This window comes from Pimephales promelas, chromosome 13 (genome assembly GCF_988280905.1).
Source record: "Pimephales promelas chromosome 13, fPimPro1.hap1.1, whole genome shotgun sequence".
Lineage (NCBI taxonomy): Eukaryota > Metazoa > Chordata > Actinopteri > Cypriniformes > Leuciscidae > Pimephales > Pimephales promelas.
In genome coordinates, this window is record NC_142781.1 from 10,244,914 (window position 1) to 10,263,953 (window position 19,040).

General features: G+C 40.1%; 1 protein-coding gene across 2 annotated transcripts in view; it reads left to right on the forward strand.

Moving 5' to 3' along the window:
• The window catches only part of ccdc85cb (coiled-coil domain containing 85C, b), a 75,734-nt gene that overhangs the window by 23,254 nt on the left and 33,440 nt on the right, over positions 1-19,040 (forward strand). For both annotated transcript variants that reach the window (XM_089118463.1, XM_089118464.1), the window contains exon 2: positions 17,999-18,078. In XM_089118463.1, coding sequence (XP_088974589.1) covers positions 17,999-18,078 — 80 coding nt within the window. The remainder of the gene's footprint in view (positions 1-17,998; positions 18,079-19,040) is intronic.

A 19,040-nucleotide genomic window follows, 5' to 3' on the forward strand; every position in this document is an offset into this window, starting at 1 on the left:
GCATTTTCACATGCCATACATCAAAATAATCCTTACTTTCTCTACTTGAAGGCTATGTTTGTAATAAATCAATAGTACCTAGATAAATATCTCAAAAATGCAATAAACAAAAAGAAAAACAATTTTTTTGAAAAAAAATCTCCATATTTTATTCAATACAAAAAAATGATAAATGTAAACCTAAAACTTGTCAATGAGAAAAATGTGCATAAAACAGTTTAAAACTATACAGAATTGATTTGAACTGTTTACATCAATTAGTTTTTAAGATACACTCATTTAAAAAAGGGGAGTAAAATGCCATATGTAAAATATTCAATTACATTTGTGGTCAAACAGATAACATTTTGCTTTTGAACATTGATTGAACATTGAATTGGTTAGAATATAAATTAAATAGACCCTGTCAGAACAATTAATAATAAAATAAATATAAAATAAATAAATAAAGGCGATGAGCAGAAGGAATTCGGTGCGTCCGTGTACTTTCATTTTGACATAACGTTGCGCGCATGCGCACACGTGTGTGTGTGTGTGGGGGGGGGGGTGCGTGTGTGTGTGAATGTGCTTGTATTTGCGAGTATATAAACGAGAAAGAAATGATAGAATGAAGCAATGGTAAAAAGACAATAATGATAAGAAGGAACATATAGCAGATGGGAGTCAAGTGCGAGTCAAACCTATTATATATTCAGTCAAACGCATGGCCAAAAGACGCTGCTTCTGACGTCACTACATGCGACACAAGCTGGGGTCAAAGTGCACAGGAAGTGATGTCGTGATCAGGCCATGGATCCGTCATCGGAAGACGCAACTACCAATTGCGGATCTATAGCACATGTGTGCAAAGACGTGCAATGCATTTTTGTGTGTTTTTTTGGAAACGCGCATTATTACAGACTCATTAGAGGGTGGAAACCGCGCAACATGAGCATGTTGAGGCTTGATCTGCCATGTGCACCGAACGTGATACCTCAATGCGCCATCGGAAGGCGTTACTATCAATCGCAGATCTACAGATCATGTGTGCAAAGACGTGCAATGCATTTTTGTGATTTTTTTGAGAAACGCATTTTGCGCATTTTGTACAGACTCATTAGAGGGTGAAAACAACGCAACATGCGCATGTTGGAGGCTTGATCTGACAATTTTAGATCTCTGGTTTTGTATGCAAAAAGAATGATTGAGCTAGCTACTTGGTTTCAGTTTCTATAGGCTGTTAAACAGACACACGCAAACCGGAGCGCCGACGCTCCCGTCGGTCTTAAAGGGTTAACTGGTGATAAGACATTAGCTACGCTTACATGTACAATTGAAATCATCTAGATTAATGAATCCAAACAGTGTTTACATAAACACTAAATTATGTGATGGGGTTGATGTAGATATGTGATAAGCTTACTTTACTTCAGTAAGCGGATTTAATCTTTTTTTAATGCGCACATCAAATATACAGAGTTTCCAGCTGTTGCTGCAGACTATCATCCTGCCATCGCTTATTTTCTTTGTTTTGAACAGCGGACTTAATAATATCTATTTCGGGGTCTGATTAGGAGACGGCGAGCACATGTGCTGTGCTGCTCATATTAAACAAAGTAAAAACGCACCTTACTGCAACCAAAACAAGGTGTCTGTGGAAGAGAGTCTGAAGGGACGAGCAGCACTTCACAAACTACAGTATGCGTGGAATGAGAATGACAGCAGTAATTTATTACACTATATTCAACAACAGCAGCTCGCCATTACGCCATCTTTACATCATTGCATATGCTGAGAACTGTACAGTTTCGATTTTATCAAGTGTTTATGTACTATCGAAAGGATTAGAAAAGGTTTAATCCAGCCCTTTCAATCGGATTTGGCCCATTCATTTCGATATACGTGGTTACATGTGACTCTTTTTATTCCGACTGTTAGTATATATAGATTATTAGATAGTCCATGTAAGCTATTGACATCAATTGTGCTAATCTACCAAATAAAATCGCTCGACTTCCAGTAAATGACCGCTGTCACCCTAAACTCTGAGATCATGGCTCACGGCTCATCGAGTCTGTGGGCCTTTTCGAATTGCTACATCGCATCCACATTTTAAAGTACTTAGTTGTTGTTGTTTTTTCTCCTGAAACCTCTGCAATGTTAGTGGTCCATATGGAGGAAAAGTAATCTGTACTTGGCCAGAAACAACACGGATAATTAAAGTTCATGTCTTCCTAGATAAACTCATTGGCGTCTTGGGTTACATAAGGGTTCCTCTTGCCAGCATTGAGATCACACCCTTTACCCGGCTTAGAGTGTGCGCTGAACTTTTGTGGCTTATGGTGTCAGCGTTTGTTAGAAATATGTGGCATCCACTAGAATTGGACCGCAGGCGCTCTTCCAGCCACCCACCAGCAAACAAACACCTCAAACACTCCAGTCTGCCCTGTGTGTGTTTGTCTTAGAGTCAAAAGTGGAAGGCAAGTCTACACGTGATTTTAATGTGAATGTAGTGGATGAGCAGGTAATTAGTTTGAAGGTACTTTTTTCATAATTACCATGTTCAACGAAAGGCAATGTCTTGTTGGCCACACCTTATGTGGTGTTAGAAGTAATGGTAGTGTCTAGTGACTAATTTGCGATATGTCATTCTGGGGTGCGTTTCCCGTACAACGACGTAGTTCGCTGATTCACTACCATAGTACGATGCATCGTTGGAAAAATCAACTAGCTAGTTACGACTGTTTCCCAAAACCTACTGTCGCAAAGTATCATTCAACCACGTTGGTTTCGCACGTGGTGTAGTAATAACTACTTTTAATGAAACTGTTTGAGATCCAATTAACGCTAGATTTGTTTTATATAAATTACAGACATGTCATCTGAGGACTATTTCTAATTGTTCTCAGTTGTTTTGCTTTATTACCAGACTCAGTATTTGGCTCGTTCTTACATAGTAGAGCACGTTCGCACATGCGCACTCTTCAAACACATTACTTCAAATCTTTTGACAAACTAAAAGACGTAAATTACATTTGTATGTATTCTAAATAAAAGACACCGATTGCACTGAATGTCAGCTTGCTTATTTTGCTCAAGATAAGGATTTATTACCTCCAAATGTCATGCAAAATAGAAACGATACCTCTAACCACAGGTCGAGAGCTGTCGTTCAAACCACACAACTTTACGATGCTGTTTGCGAATGTTCGTTGGAACGATGGTTTCGGCAAACACCGACTCGTTGAACTATGCTGATAATGACGGAACTTGCGACCATAGTTGGCTAACGATTCATCAACCGTTATTTTGAGATTATCGATCACATCACATTCTGAAATTCATGTGAATTTTTCCATTAATTACCAAAAACTTTACTCCATAATGAACCGAAAATATATATAAAAAAAACTTCTCATAATTATTATATAAATGTCTCTAACATTGTTTTGCGCCATTGCTTTGGCAAAGTATCTGTCAAACGAAATGAAATCAAAAGTGTGAAATGGCTTATATATAATGACTCTATATCACAACCAAAAAGAGACCCCGGACCCCACTAGAGGGACCAATGAGGGAAACACTGGTATGGTAGTAATAATAAATATGTGTTGAATTATGTATCTAAGGTAGCTTTTACTAATGTATGAAGACTGTTTGGCTAGCGTTGTCATAGTCATACACTTGTTTCATGTAAACTGAATGGAAAGGAATTTCTTTGCCCTTGTTGATCTTGGCATCTGGTAGTAAATAAAATATTTATTTTATACATTTGTAGTAGCTGTAATGTTGCTCATCTGTGTCTCTGAAGCCCATCTGATGTTGTGATGTCTTCTGTCCCCGAAGAAATGTGTTTGATCCTGCTGTGGTCTCATGTGACCAGCATTTACATGGTTATGTAGCTTGTAGGCCTGAGGGAAATAATGAAAGTATGTGGAATTTTATGAAGCATACCTGAAACTAGTTAGCTCATCAGTTGGGGATCCAGTGACCTGCATTGGATACGTTTAAAGGCACCCTAAATCGGGAGGGGGAAAAAACTCCCTATCAATCAAGCAAGCCAAACTCGGGTGTCAAACGGTAAAAGGAAAACAGTTTCTGCAAGTTATATAAGAAGTGCTCACTTCTCTAACGGCTGCCTTTCTTGTCCAGCTGCAGTTTGGTGGGATGGCCTGATCTTTGGTAGTTTCTTCTTGGTTGCACCATGTTTTTCATTGTTCACTTCACTTTGCTTGAAGATTTACTAATCTTTGTGTAATCTTCTCCAGCTTTGGTCCTCCGGCCAACAGGCAGTTCCTTCAACGCATAGGAATAAGAACAAGGTGTTATTCAAGCACTGTATCATTTAAAATGTCTGGGAGAGCAAGCTTATAATTGAAATTAGTGAAAGAGTTTGAATTCTTGGCCTCACGCTGCTTAAAGGTGAAGTGGTAAGTGGATTATTTCTGCGTCATTTGTGGCATTAAATGGAATCGTTAAAATAACGATTTTTTAAAGTCCACCCATCTGTCATTGGCCTCACAAACAGACGCTGGTCTGGACAATCAAGGTTTTTTTAAAGACAAGACACATTTTAAAATTTTCTTTTGTAGAGCTTCTGTAGTTCATAAACTGGCCCCCGACTGAGCATGGGTTCTCCCAAAGTTGTTTTTTTCCCTCCATTGGGTCACCTGATGGAGTTTTAGGACACCATTAGGTCACTTGATGGAGTTTCAGGACACCAATAGGTCACTTGATGGAGTTTTAGGACACCATTAGGTCACTTGATGGAGTTTCAGGACACCAATAGGTCACTTGATGGAGTTTTGGGACACCATTAGGTCACTTGATGGAGTTTTAGGACACCAATAGGTCACCTGATGGAGTTTTAGGACACCAATAGGTCACCTGATGGAGTTTTGGGACACCATTAGGTCACTTGATGGAGTTTTGGGACACCATTAGGTCACTTGATGGAGTTTTGGGACACCATTAGGTCACTTGATGGAGTTTTAGGACACCATTAGGTCACTTGATGGAGTTTTAGGACACCATTAGGTCACTTGATGGAGTTTTAGGACACCATTAGGTCACTTGATGGAGTTTCAGGACACCAATAGGTCACTTGATGAAGTTTTAGGACACCATTAGGTCACTTGATGGAGTTTTAGGACACCATTAGGTCACTTGATGGAGTTTCAGGACACCAATAGGTCACTTGATGGAGTTTTAGGACACCATTAGGTCACTTGATGGAGTTTTAGGACACCAATAGGTCACTTGATGGAGTTTTAGGACACCATTAGGTCACTTGATGGAGTTTTAGGACACCATTAGGTCACTTGATGGAGTTTTAGGACACCATTAGGTCACTTGATGGAGTTTTGGGACACCATTAGGTCACTTGATGGAGTTTTGGGACACCACTAGGTCACTTGATGGAGTTTTGGGACACCACTAGGTCACTTGATGGAGTTTTGGGACACCATTAGGTCACTTGATGGAGTTTTGGGACACCATTAGGTCACTTGATGGAGTTTTAGGACACCATTAGGTCACTTGATGGAGTTTTAGGACACCATTAGGTCACCTGATGGAGTTTTAGGACACCAATAGGTCACCTGATGGAGTTTTAGGACACCAATAGGTCACCTGATGGAGTTTTAGGACACCAATAGGTCACCTGATGGAGTTTTGGGACACCAATAGGTCACCTGATGGAGTTTTGGGACACCATTAGGTCACTTGATGGAGTTTTGGGACACCATTAGGTCACTTGATGGAGTTTTAGGACACCATTAGGTCACTTGATGGAGTTTTAGGACACCATTAGGTCACTTGATGGAGTTTTAGGACGCCAATAGGTCTCTTGATGGAGTTTTAGGACGCCAATAGGTCACTTAATGGAGTTCCTTGCCACTGTTGCTTTTGGCTTGCTCAGTTGGGTACGTACCCTTGATCAGCTCTACCAAACGTGGATATTTTTCCACTAAGAAACGAACATTTTTATTATGTTTTGATTGATACTCTGAAGCTGCTTTGCAATCTATATTAAAATACTCTTGACTTGACCTGACTTGACTAGAGCTGCTTTACAGCAGAAATTAAAGTCACTTCTTAATTGATGAATTTTGCAACAGTTATTTTCCTGTCTATTTCTTTGAAGCTGCTTTAAAACATCTGTATTGTATAAATCGCAATACAACTAAATTTGACAAATTTATTTGAAAATGGTAAAAATTTAGTATCCTAAATTTGACAAACTTTACCTTAAAAGACAAGACACAATAAATATCAAAACCCTCCCTAGTTTCCTAACAGAGTAAACAAACAGCACTCAGCACTTGTCTCCCCGAGGACATGTTCTTGGCTCCGAGCAAATGGCTTCATTTGTAGTTGTGTGCTCAAGTGAGGATCAAGGTCACTGTTGCAGTCAATGATTAAACTAAAGACAACTCTCCCAGCCACAGGTAAAGATTGAAGCTGTACTGTAACATTGTAACTGGTTATTCAGTCACTTTACTTTGGTTCAAATGGATAGTTTACCCCAAAATGAAAATCATGTCCTCAATTACTCTCATGTCATTCTGAAACTGCATGACGTACTACTTCTGTGGAACACAAAATGTTTTTCAGTGGGGCACAGTGTTCATTCAGACAGTCATTGTTTGACTTGCATGGCAGTCTAGCTGTTCATTACCACTCTCTCCACCGGTGAGACTTTGTCCGCACTACTGCATTGTTCAAATTGTGTTGTGTAGCCCGAGCTCTTCCGGTTTCTCTTTTTGAATTGACGAATACAGAGTACTGCCACCTGCTGGTATGGAGAGTTATTTCCTCTTTAGCCAGTTGGCTGTAGTGTGTAGACCATTAGCTTTGCACTGTTCAAGTGCAACGTTCAGGCCCAGACATAGGCGACTTAAAGGGATACTCCACCGGGTTTTCATATTAAACTATGTTATTCCCTTAACTAAGACGAGCTGATGCATACCTCTCTCGTCTCAGTGCGTGCACTCTATCGCTCTGTATTGCCGCAAAACTATGTTAGCACTTAGCTTAGCCCAGTGCATTAAATATGGGCCCAAAAGAGAGGCAACCAAACACTTCCTCGTTTTCCCTATTTAAACACAGTTACTCGATTAGTGTAACTCGTCCTAGGCTGGTGACACAAAATAAAACGTTGCATTTTTCTAAGCGTTTAAAATTGATGACTATATTGTATGGCGGAATTACATAAAAAAATGCTTTAGAGCACTTCAACTTGGCGCAATAATACCTTCACTCGTGAAAAGTCCTCTTACCGGCTCCCGCTTTGGCGCATGTCACGTTGGCCGCATTGACGGAAATAAGAGAGAGGGGGAGAGCGAGGAAGCGGGAGCCGGTAAGAGGACTTTTTACGAGTGAAGGTATTATTGCGCCAAGTTGAAGTGCTCTAAAGCACTTTTTTATGGTATTCCGCCATACAATATAGTCATCAATTTTAAACGCTTAGAAAAACACAACGTTTTATTTTGTGTCACCAGCCTAGGTCGAGTTACACTAATCGAGTAAAGGCCAATTTATACTTCTGCGTCGAGGGTACGCCGTAGTGTGCGGCGTTGGCTACGCACGTAGGCGACGCATGAGCATTTATACTTCTGCGTTCAGGTCTTGTTGCTCTGCAGTACGGCTCCGAAACGCTAGTTGGCGGCGGAGAGTTTTAATGTTCCACTGTGTTTAGATTCCTCGCGGCTAGGGTACTACAAGCAATAGCGATTGAAAGAGAGTGGATCATGTTGGAGTTGGAGCTTATTGAGGTGGAAAAACAGTTCACTTTAGTGAAATTACTAAAACTGAAAGGCAGAAATGAGAGAAGACGTCAGAGGAGATGGTACGTGTGGAAATCATAGACAGTGATGGAAATGCGTGAGAAGGTACGTGCGGAAATGCGTAGGAGGAAATGCGATGCTACCAAGCCGACCAATCACCGATCTTGCGGTCCGCGTCGTCGCGACGTGTAGTTACATTTTTGAGGAGGTGCGCGTCAGGCGACGGCGAAGGGTACGCGCAATGGGACGCGTCTGTGCGTATGCTACGCCGTACCTACTGCGCGCACCCTACGCAGAAGTATAAATTGGCCTTAACTGTTTTTAAATAGGGAAAACGAGGAAGTGTTTGGTTGCCTCTCTTTTTGGCCCATATTTAATGCACTGGGCTAAGCTAAGTGCTAACATAGTTTTGCGGCAATACAGAGCGATAGAGTGCACGCACTGAGACGAGAGAGGTATGCATCAGCTCGTCTTAGTTAAGGGAATAACATAGTTTAATATGAAAACCCGGTGGAGTATCCCTTTAAGCCCCTTTCTCACAGAGATTCCGGAAATTACACGGATAATGTGACTCGGCATTTGTCCCGGGATTGTTTGATTTCGGTTTATTCACACTGGCAGTGGTTTGCCGGGATCTTTGAGTGCGTTCACACACAACCCGGAAAGATCCCGGAAAGACACATGACGTCAGGATGAGACGTGTAACGTACGCGTTGAAAACATGTACATGCTCATACCGTTCCACAAAGCTGGTGAACGATCTCCGCTTCAGTGCAGATAGTGAGGAGCTCCTGGTCTCTGCTTCGCTCCAGTTTGCAGACATTTGTTCGTAGTTTCTTTGTTGATGACGAACACAAACGTTCTTCTAAGAGCAACAGAGTCGCGCGATGGTACAAGCGTCATCACTATGACACACTCCTTACGGCATTAGTCCTGGCTTTTGTTCACACAGCGCGCGTTCCAGGACTGATTCCGGTAATGTTACTAGGTTCCCAACCCAGCTAGCCGGTATCAATCCCGGGTCGGGTTTTCGTTCACACAGAAGGCGTTCTGGCAATTTCCCGGGATCAACGGGCTATGTGAAAGGGGCTTTAGACGCAGACACCATAGTCTACTGTCGTCACCTCCAATTCTTAAATATTGGATGGGTGTTTCTGGCTGTTATGGGACTTTTCCTCCATTTTATTATACAGGTGAAAAAAAAATCTCTTAACAAACCACACACATGTACATGCTAGAGTTTAAACTATTTTCCTTCAAATCCCCAACAGAGCAATACTAACAGTGATTCATGCCTTAGCAAATACCACTAATACGCCTAATGGATCCCAGTCTAGAACCTCAACATGAACTCACTATCCAAACATGACTTCTCTCTCTTTCTCTCTAACATTATTTGTTTTCCCTTATCCTCTGTTCTTATTTCCCCATCCTGCAGTGAGACAAAAATCTTGTGCAGGCTTTTAAACAAGATGTCTTCCCACTTTTTTTAAGCCAAGTTTGAATTCTAAAACTCAGTCAAACATAGTTAATTTTAGTTTATAGACGGCCAATAGCTTTTTTTCCCTCTCTTTAAGTTTCATTGTCTGCCGTGCTGTAGTTTTCTAACAGAATGAGGTCAGACTGTAAGGATTGAATTATTTTAGGGACTGTTGTTTCTGCTTGGACTGCCACATCTTGCAGCAATTGATCCAGCAACTTCTTGCACACACCCATTTCAAAGCTTTCGCTTGGAGTTTTTTCCTCCGATTTTTTTTTCCCTTTCTGTTTCTCTTCTTCAAGACTCACTTGAAGAGTCATTCACAAACACACACACACACACACAGTTTTGATTTGTATTTAAAACACATGCAGTATTGGCAGCGTCCACAGTGTGTTGCAACAGATGTTCAAAGGAAACTGAACGACAGTGTTCCTGTAGGCTCATCAGCGTGTTTCCAAGAAGTCTGAATTCATCCCAGTTCTCTCGAAACAAACCCTGCTGCATTTGTGGGATTTGGGTGCGACTGCTGTTGAAAGGGGGAGCTTGCGGTGTCATGAAGACAGCTTTACGTTTGCTGTGGCCTATCCTGAAGATTCCCGCGTGAGCCTTGTGCCGCAGTGTATGGAAGTGGGTCATGGCATTGCTGATGCGATTGGAAGCGACAAAGCGAGAGGGCCAGACTCAGTCCCCCACCCCCACACACTCATCCACGACGTGCCGCCACACACAAACATCCATGTCAGTTCACTGAGCTAACATGGGCAAATAGCTGATCAGCGTGTTAGATTTATTTGATTATGACATGCAGTGTTGTTTCTCAATACATTTGTGATGGCTGTGATCTAGTAAACCAAAGTACAAGATATGGCGTCCATTATGTGCAATATTTTTTACCATATAAACTGCAAAAATAAACACACCAAACAATACAAACACAAAAATAAAACAACTATTTCGAAGATTTGGAAGCAGCATAATTGTTTAGTCAACTTTTAGTCAAAATAGTCAGATTGTATATATGAAATATAAAGTATATATGGAAATACTTGTGTAACTTTTGTATTTGTTACATTTACAGAAAAGTACACCTTAATTTGCAACACGGAAGCTATATGATTAGAAGATCTGCAAGAGTTCAACTTAATTCACCTCTATAGGAAAATAATTAGAATAACAGTGCATAAATGGTAAAATGGATTATGATAATTAAAATAATATAAGTTTGCAAAATATCAGACGTTTTGTCTACATAACTGGAAGCAAATGACACTGGAAGCCTTGCACATTCAAGCTACAAATGTCTGTGCTCCTTAAATATGGATATATAACAGTAAAATTGAAGTTACGGACTGGCATATGAACTATTTAACACTGCAATTAATCCTAAAATTAATTGTTTATTTAAAATAAGTTTTAAATTAAAAAATAAAAGCTCTTAAACTCATTAGCTCTTTAAACACAAGTTTCCACAGCAAACAGCAAGTTCAAACTAGACCGCATTTAAGGGGTATGGTACAGTCATACCACTTATTACTTGGTATTTCACCACATAAATAGTAATAAGAGATATATAAGAGATATTGATTTGAGATTAGACTAAATCATACCTGTTTGTTATCTTATCTGTTATAGTGTACAAGCCCAAAACAATCGTTTCAAAATGGCTGCATTTGGATGAAACGAGAGAGTGACTCCACGACACCCAGATGACATAATTAAATAACTGAACACAAAATATTGATTTGAGTCTTAATATCTTATTAGCTCACCAAACACAAAACTTCCACAAGGAAAAATCTTTCCCAGCAAGCGTAAAGTGCCAACTTCGGTAAAGTGCCGGATGTATTACTATCAGTTTTTACAGGTTGTTATTGGGGGAATAACATAACGCTAGATGCTGTGATTGACCAATCAGAATCAAGTGTTCCACAGAGTTGTGTAATAAATTATAAATAAAATTCAACCTGCCAAAGTGGCTAGTAGTAGTGAGTGACTGTGTTACACACCACTTCTGAACTCCATGTCAGGTTAATGTTAATGTCAAGCCCTGAATTTAATGTACTTAACCACTGTGACTATGCTAATTCTGAATATAAAATACTGAATAATACATGCACTGGTTGATATCTTGAATCAGGCCCGAAAGGATTTGTGAAGACTTAACAGAATTGTTTTAATGATTGTTGTCTTTTCAGCTGAATCGTATAGCAAAAGGTCAGTTATGTTGTCCTCAAACCAATAGCTCTGATGAGTATGAAAACTGGGTTTATAACTGCTTTCAGGTATAGAGTCATATTTCGGTAATCCAATTCTCACTATTAAAGGGGAAATGAAGCAGTGAATCAAGTTTACATGATTTACAAGATGGATTTCCAATATAATCAACAATTATATAAGAAACATGACAATGTAAACATTTAGAAGAAAAAAAGAAAAAACTTTATATCTTTCGCCGCCATTGTGCAGCTGACGTCACGGGGTTGGTTGGCTCAAGTTTAACTCTGGGCATTGAAAATCGCGACATCAAACTGTGTTTTACACCAGTGTTTTGACCGCGAACGACTAATGTTAGGTACAGTTATTAGACAAAAAGACGACGTCTCATGTTATATGTTGACAAACTGCACATAGAAACATTGTTCGCGATGTCTGCCGTCATATTCCCGTCTCGTCAGCACCATGTAAGTTAGCATGTACACTCACCGGCCACTTTATTAGGTACACCATGCTAGTAACGGGTTGGACCCCCTTTTGCCTTCAGAACTGCCTCAATTCTTCGTGGCATAGATTCAACAAGGTGCTGGAAGCATTCCTCAGGGAGTTTGGTCCATATTGACATGATGGCATCACACAGTTGCCGCAGATTTGTCGGCTGCACATCCATGATGCGAATCTCCCGTTCCACCACATCCCAAAGATGCTCTATTGGATTGAGATCTGGTGACTGTGGAGGCCATTTGAGTACAGCGAACTCATTGTCATGTTCAAGAAACCAGTCTGAGATGATTCCAGCTTTATGACATGGCGCATTATCCTGCTGAAAGTAGCCATCAGAAGTTGGGTACATTGTGGTCATAAAGGGATGGACATGGTCAGCAACAATACTCAGGTAGGCTGTGGCGTTGCAACGATGCTCAATTGGTACCAAGGGGCCCAAAGAGTGCCAAGAAAATATTCCCCACACCATGACACCACCACCACCAGCCTGAACCGTTGATACAAGGCAGGATGGATCCATGCTTTCATGTTGTAGACGCCAAATTCTGACCCTACCATCCGAATGTCGCAGCAGAAATCGAGACTCATCAGACCAGGCAACGTTTTTCCAATCTTCTATTGTCCAATTTCGATGAGCTTGTGCAAATTGTAGCCTCAGTTTTCTGTTCTTAGCTGAAAGGAGTGGCACCCGGTGTGGTCTTCTGCTGCTGTAGCCCATCTGCCTCAAAGTTCGACGTACTGTGCGTTCAGAGATGCTCTTCTGCCCACCTTGGTTGTAACGGGTGGTTATTTGAGTCACTGTTGCCCTTCTATCAGCTCGAACCAGTCTGGCCATTCTCCTCTGACCTCTGGCATCAACAAGGCATTTCCGCCCACAGAACTGCCGCTCACTGGATGTTTTTTCTTTTTCGGACCATTCTCTGTAAACCCTAGAGATGGTTGTGCGTGAAAATCCCAGTAGATTAGCAGTTTCTGAAATACTCAGACCAGCCCTTCTGGCACCAACAATCATGCCACGTTCAAAGTCTCTCAAATCACCTTTCTTCCCCATACTGATGCTCGGTTTGAACTGCAGGAGATTGTCTTGACCATGTCTACATGCCTAAATGCACTGAGTTGCCGCCATGTGATTGGCTGCTTAGAAATTAAGTGTTAACGAGCAGTTGGACAGGTGTACCTAATAAAGTGGCCGGTGAGTGTATTTGTTAAAGGGGAAATGAAACGTCCATATTTTCGCACTGATAAACTAGGAAAAAGTGTCTCCGCTCCGACATCCTTCAGGGAAAGCATCGGCGCTTCCACACGTCTAACCCCTGGCACAGCATGGTAAACGTGTGCGCCAGTGATGCAGAATTGACCACGCAATACATGCTCAAGATCAACCTCTTGACAGCAGATCGACTCTGACACGGAGGGCATCGCAGGACAACAGCCACACTGACAACTGGCTGTTCTACATAGCAACGTAACTTACATGGTGTTGACGAGACAGGAATATCTGACGGCAGACATCGCGAATAATGTTTCTATGTGCAGTTTGTCAACATATAACATTAGACGTTGTCTTTTTGTCTAATGACTGTACCTAACATTAGTCGTTCGCGGTCAAAACACTGGTGTAAACACAGTTTGATGTCGCGATTTTCAATGCCCAGAGCCTGTTAAACTTGAGCCAACCAACCCCGTTACGTCACCTGCACAATGGCGGCGCCCTGGCGGCGAAAGATACAACGTTTTTTCTTTTTTTCTTCTAAATGTTTACATTTGTAATGTTTCTTATATAATTGTTGATTATATTGGAAATCCATCTTGTAAACTTGTTTCACTGCTTCATTTCCCCTTTAACTAGTTGTTTACTAGCATCCATATTACTAGGATATTGTCTGTTTCTTAGTACTTATAATGCACATATTAATGCCTTATTATACATGACCATAATCTATATCCCATAATCCTAGCCAATACCTAAACTACCATTCTAACTGTTAATAAGCATTAAAATAGTAGTTTATTGAGGCTAAAGACACAGTTAAATGTAAATTTAATTAGTAAATGATGAGAATTGGACCCTAAAGTGTGACCCATATTTCTTGAAGCTGGTTCTGGTTGGAGTGGTGTTTGGTAGTGGGTGGATCTTTCACTAGGACGCTGGTCCAGAGATTTTGTGGATCGAAGTTGATTTTTTAATCAGCTTGGCCCGTGCCCATAGTTCAGTCAGCCAGATGAAGTTAGATTAGAGTGTCACTAGGGATTTGCAGCCGCCCAGCACTGCCTCGCTGCCCACCGCTGAGGGCTTTACTCAGACACGTCAGTGGGGTTAGCTTTTAGGCAACTAATGCCACCCATCTTATACACCCTGCCAACACAGTTGGCATATAAAATGACTCTTTTATAACAGAGGAAATATGACCAACATTATTGTGTGGCATTCATTTTTGATATTTTCACAAAAACTGAACAGAAGCGCATGAAGTAAATGATTAAAATCAGCACAAACACTTTTTGTCTTTTCTTTCTCAAAAAGGAACTTTTGGCTGTGAGAATTTCCCAGTTTCCCAGCTAACTGTCGGCACATGTTGGCTATTTCATTCATTGGATAGCCAAATGAAACAAACTGCATGCCTTAAACAGTTTTTTAAAAAGTTAGTTATTTATAGAATGGTTTATTTATGCTCACAATAGTAATTTGTGAACTTGAGACGGTTGGAAAGTAAGGTCTTTGCTCAGTTGGTCAATAAGACCCAATGTTAAATTGCAGCGTAATATATTTTACAAACAGGAAATATGTTATGGGAGTGTAAAGTCACATTTAGTTAGTGGGTCCCTCATCTGAGGGGTGGGACAATGCTCCTAGTTGTTCCCATTAATTAGTTCAAATGGCCATTTTTAATGAATCTATTCAAAACTATAATTTAACGATTTGTTTGCTTAATGACTCAATAAAGTATCTGTGTTTTTCACTTAAAGTACCCCTGTAGTCAATTTTATCCCTCATCTTTGTTCACCTAAATGACAAATTAAAAAAAAAAAATTCCTACAGCGGCTCAATTATAAGTTTATCAAGCGACGAGAATACTTTTTGTGCGAAAAAAACATAAATAACGACTTTATTCCACTATTCGATTACTTCCTTATGGGCGCATGCGCGAGAACTGAGACGAGGACGTTCTCCTTCGACTACTTCTTGTTACCGGCTGCTCACCGCTTAGGAGTATTACCGCCACCTACCGTATAAAATGATGATCCATATATATAAGGCGCTCCGGATTATAAGGAACACTGTCGTTTTTTGAGAAGATTAAAGGCTTTTAAGTGCACCTTATAGTGCGGAAAATACGCTAATTGAAAAGCGTATGTACAGCGCGCATCTTCCTCTGCTTGTAAACAGAAAGTTTTGCGCTTCCAGCTATATCAGCACATCATCTTATACGGTAGGGGGCGGTAATACTCCTAAGCGGTGAGCAGCCGGTAACAAGAAGTAGTCGAATGAGAACGTCCTCGTCTCAGTTCTCGCGCATGCGCCCATAAGGAAGTATTGGAATAGTGGAATAAAGTCGTTATTTATGTTTTTTTCGCACAAAAAGTAGTCTCGTCGCTTGATAAACTTATAATTGAGCCGCTGTAGGCACATGGAATATTTAAACCTTTTCTTTAATGACTTTATGGGCCGTCAAGAGCCAGTCCCTTAGGCAGTCTATCTAGGACTGATCCAGCTCTCAGATTCAATCAAAAATATCTTTATTTGTGTTCCGAAGATGCACGAAGGTCTTACGGGGTTGGAACAGCATGGGGGTGAGTAATTAATGACTTAATTTTCATTTTTGTGTGAACTAACCCTTTAAATAAACATAACTATATATAAAATTACATCTAAACGTATGTACGTTTCGTTTCAAAGATGGGAGGACAGTAAATTTTGAAGACTCTGCCATAATCCCGTTTTCCTCGGTTCTCCTCCGCTTTAATCTACACAACCGGAAATGGACGAGCATCCTTGCGTCAAATGCGGAACTTATGCGTGCATATAGCCCATTGGATTTACTGCAGTTTTAAGGAGAAAATACTCAGCAATGGTGTTGAATTTATACATAAAAGCATATTAAAAACACCACATAGACATATAAACAGCATTAAAAACTTGATTTTCTCCACAAGGGGACTTTAAATGTTTTTGTTAAATATAATCTATATAAATATTTAAAAAAAGCACAAGCACAAAACGTTTTAGACCCCGTTTACACCTGTATTTAGCATTGTCCACTTGTGATCCGATCAAGTCTAAATGCCAGGTATAAACAGTGCCTTGACATATGACACCCTTTATAGGCATTGGAACATTAAAGGGTTAGTTCACCCAAAAATGAAAATTAAGTCATTAATTACTCACCCCCATGCTGTACCAACCCCGTAAGACCTTCGTTCGTCTTCGGAACACAAATGAAGATATTTTTGATTAAATTTGAGAGCTGTATAACTACCACATTGGCTCCTAAGGGACTGCCTCTTGACGGCCCAGAAAGTCAATGAAGAAAATGTTTAAATATCCCAAGTGACTACCGTGGCTCAACTATATGTTTATCAAGCGACGCGAATACTTTTTGTGCGAAAAAACAAACAAAAATAACGAGTTTATTCGACTATTTCTTTTCTTCCTTGTAGGCCAGAACGAGAATTCCTTAGATTTCCACGACGCATGCGCGAGATTTGCGATCTGCTTACGCCAGCTTACACTACTTCAGATCGCAATTCTCGCGCATGCGTCGTGGAAATCTATAAGGAAGTCTCGTTCTGGCCTACAAGGAAGAAAAGAAATAGTCGAATAAACTCGTTATTTTTGTTTGTTTTTTCGCACAAAAAGTATTCGCGTCGCTTGATAAACATATAGTTGAGCCACGGTAGTCACTTGGGATATTTAAACATTTTCTTCATTGACTTTTTGGGCCGTCAAGAGGCAGTCCCTTAGGAGCCAATGTGGTAGTTATACAGCTCTCAAATTTAATCAAAAATATCTTCATTTGTGTTCCGAAGACGAACGAAGGTCTTACGGGGTTGGTACAGCATGGGGGTGAGTAATTAATGACTTAATTTTCATTTTTGGGTGAACTAACCCTTTAACAATTACAGATTTCTTTGTAAAGTTCACTGCTGTAACATCTACAGGAGTTTAGAGTAGCAGCTGTAGACTGCGGTAAAATAATTCTCTCATGACAAACATTGGTGATGGATATGACAAAGTTGAGATGTTTGCATTGCATTGCATTTATTCCTTTTCTTGTTTTGTTTTTTGTCTTGCATGTTACGCGGTCTGTGATGTATAATTGGCTATGCGGTCATAGCCAGAACCATGATGTCAGTCCAGAAATTGAAAGTAGTATTAGTCAGGTTACTGGCTCTTTACAGACCACATCAAACCATGCATGACGCTTTTGGTCATTTGAATTATTTGACACTGTGTACGGAGAAAACTAAAAAAAACTCAATTGTGTTACCAGAAGGGAGGCTAATTTTAGGTTGTGGGATTAAATTAAAAACACATATGCATGAGAAATTAAGTAGGCTGAATCAATTCAAAACAAACCCCAAAATAGATCACAGGGTGAATTCTCAAGTCTTTAATTAAACTGAAGTTTCACCTTGTTATAGTGTTTAAGCAGTTTGAAAAATATCAAAGGTATAGGATTTTGGGCTTAAAAATGCTTCACCTGATGTCCCAATTAGTGTTTGTGACTTTGATTCAACAAATCTTTTGATTACGGTACCAAAAAAGACTTGTTCTTCGATTCATTTGTTGAATATGTTTGACACTTATGCTGAACTAAAGAAATAAATAAGCAATTGTTGGTCTTGTAGAGTGTGTTTGTTCAGGAGGTCCAACCTGAAATGTTTCTTTACGGTAACTTCACGGCAAAAATTGGTTCTCATAAATGAAACAGAAAAGCCACTAGTTACACTACTAATACTATGGGTTTTTTTTCTTTACATTAGATTACATTCGATTTTAAATGTTCTCCCTTTTTATTTTGTCTTACAGATGCATCCTCAAACTACATTCGCCAGCTGGAAACCAAGGTCCGGATTCTAGAGGACAATAACAACAAACTTCTGTCACAAGTAAGGACTGACTTAATAACATGCACTTGCAAATATGAGTAGCTAGACCTAGATTTGCCATCGGGTGCCAACTTTAGTGGTGGCAGTTTTGGGTTATGAAAGAGGCAGCCAATCTTTAATTCATGGTGGGTCAAACTGTTAAATTGGCACACAGCATCCCCTCTGGCACGAAGAAGAAGCAGCTTACCGTCACGCTGGGATTGTGTGGGCATCTCTGAGCGTCTGTGGCCTCGATTTAACCTCTCTCATGGAGAATGAGTGGGTTTTACTAACCGAAAGAGCATTTAAAGTTCACCTACGTATCCTGAGGGTATCGCAATCAACCTGCTTATCACAAAAAGTCAGAAATGTATTTCCCCACTGCAGTACAGACATATACAACAAAACGCTTGCCGTGAACCCATCCAGAAGAGGAGCATTACACCCACTCTCCTCTGCACTCGAAAAGGATTTCGATAGTCCTTGCACCTCAAGCTTGTGTAGGTAGGAATAAGACGTGCATATTTAAAGAAGTGAGGGGCAATTACATTTTCACGGCTTCACAGAGGTACTGTTGAAAAGAAGCCACAGTGTTCCTTTTTAAAAGCTGGTGAAGAGATAGTTTCCCCAAAAATAAAAAAATTAACTGTACTTTGATGAGTACTTGACTGCCACCAGTGTTGGGGAAAGTTACTTTGAAAAGTAATGCATTACAATATCTCATTACTACATTAAAAAGTAACTAGTTGCGTTACTTAGTTACTTTTTATGAAAAGCAATGCGGTACATTACTTTTTCGCACGTGGGCTGGGCTTGTTTTTCTTTTTTTTATATAACAAAAAAGTTATATTTTTAGGCAAATGTAAAAGCCCTTTCAAGACCAAAATTGAAATGATAAGGTTGCCTAAAAATTATTTTAATAACAATTATTTTGCAGTCAGGGTGTTCTAACAACTCTTTGTTGGCTTTCGAAGTGGAAAAAC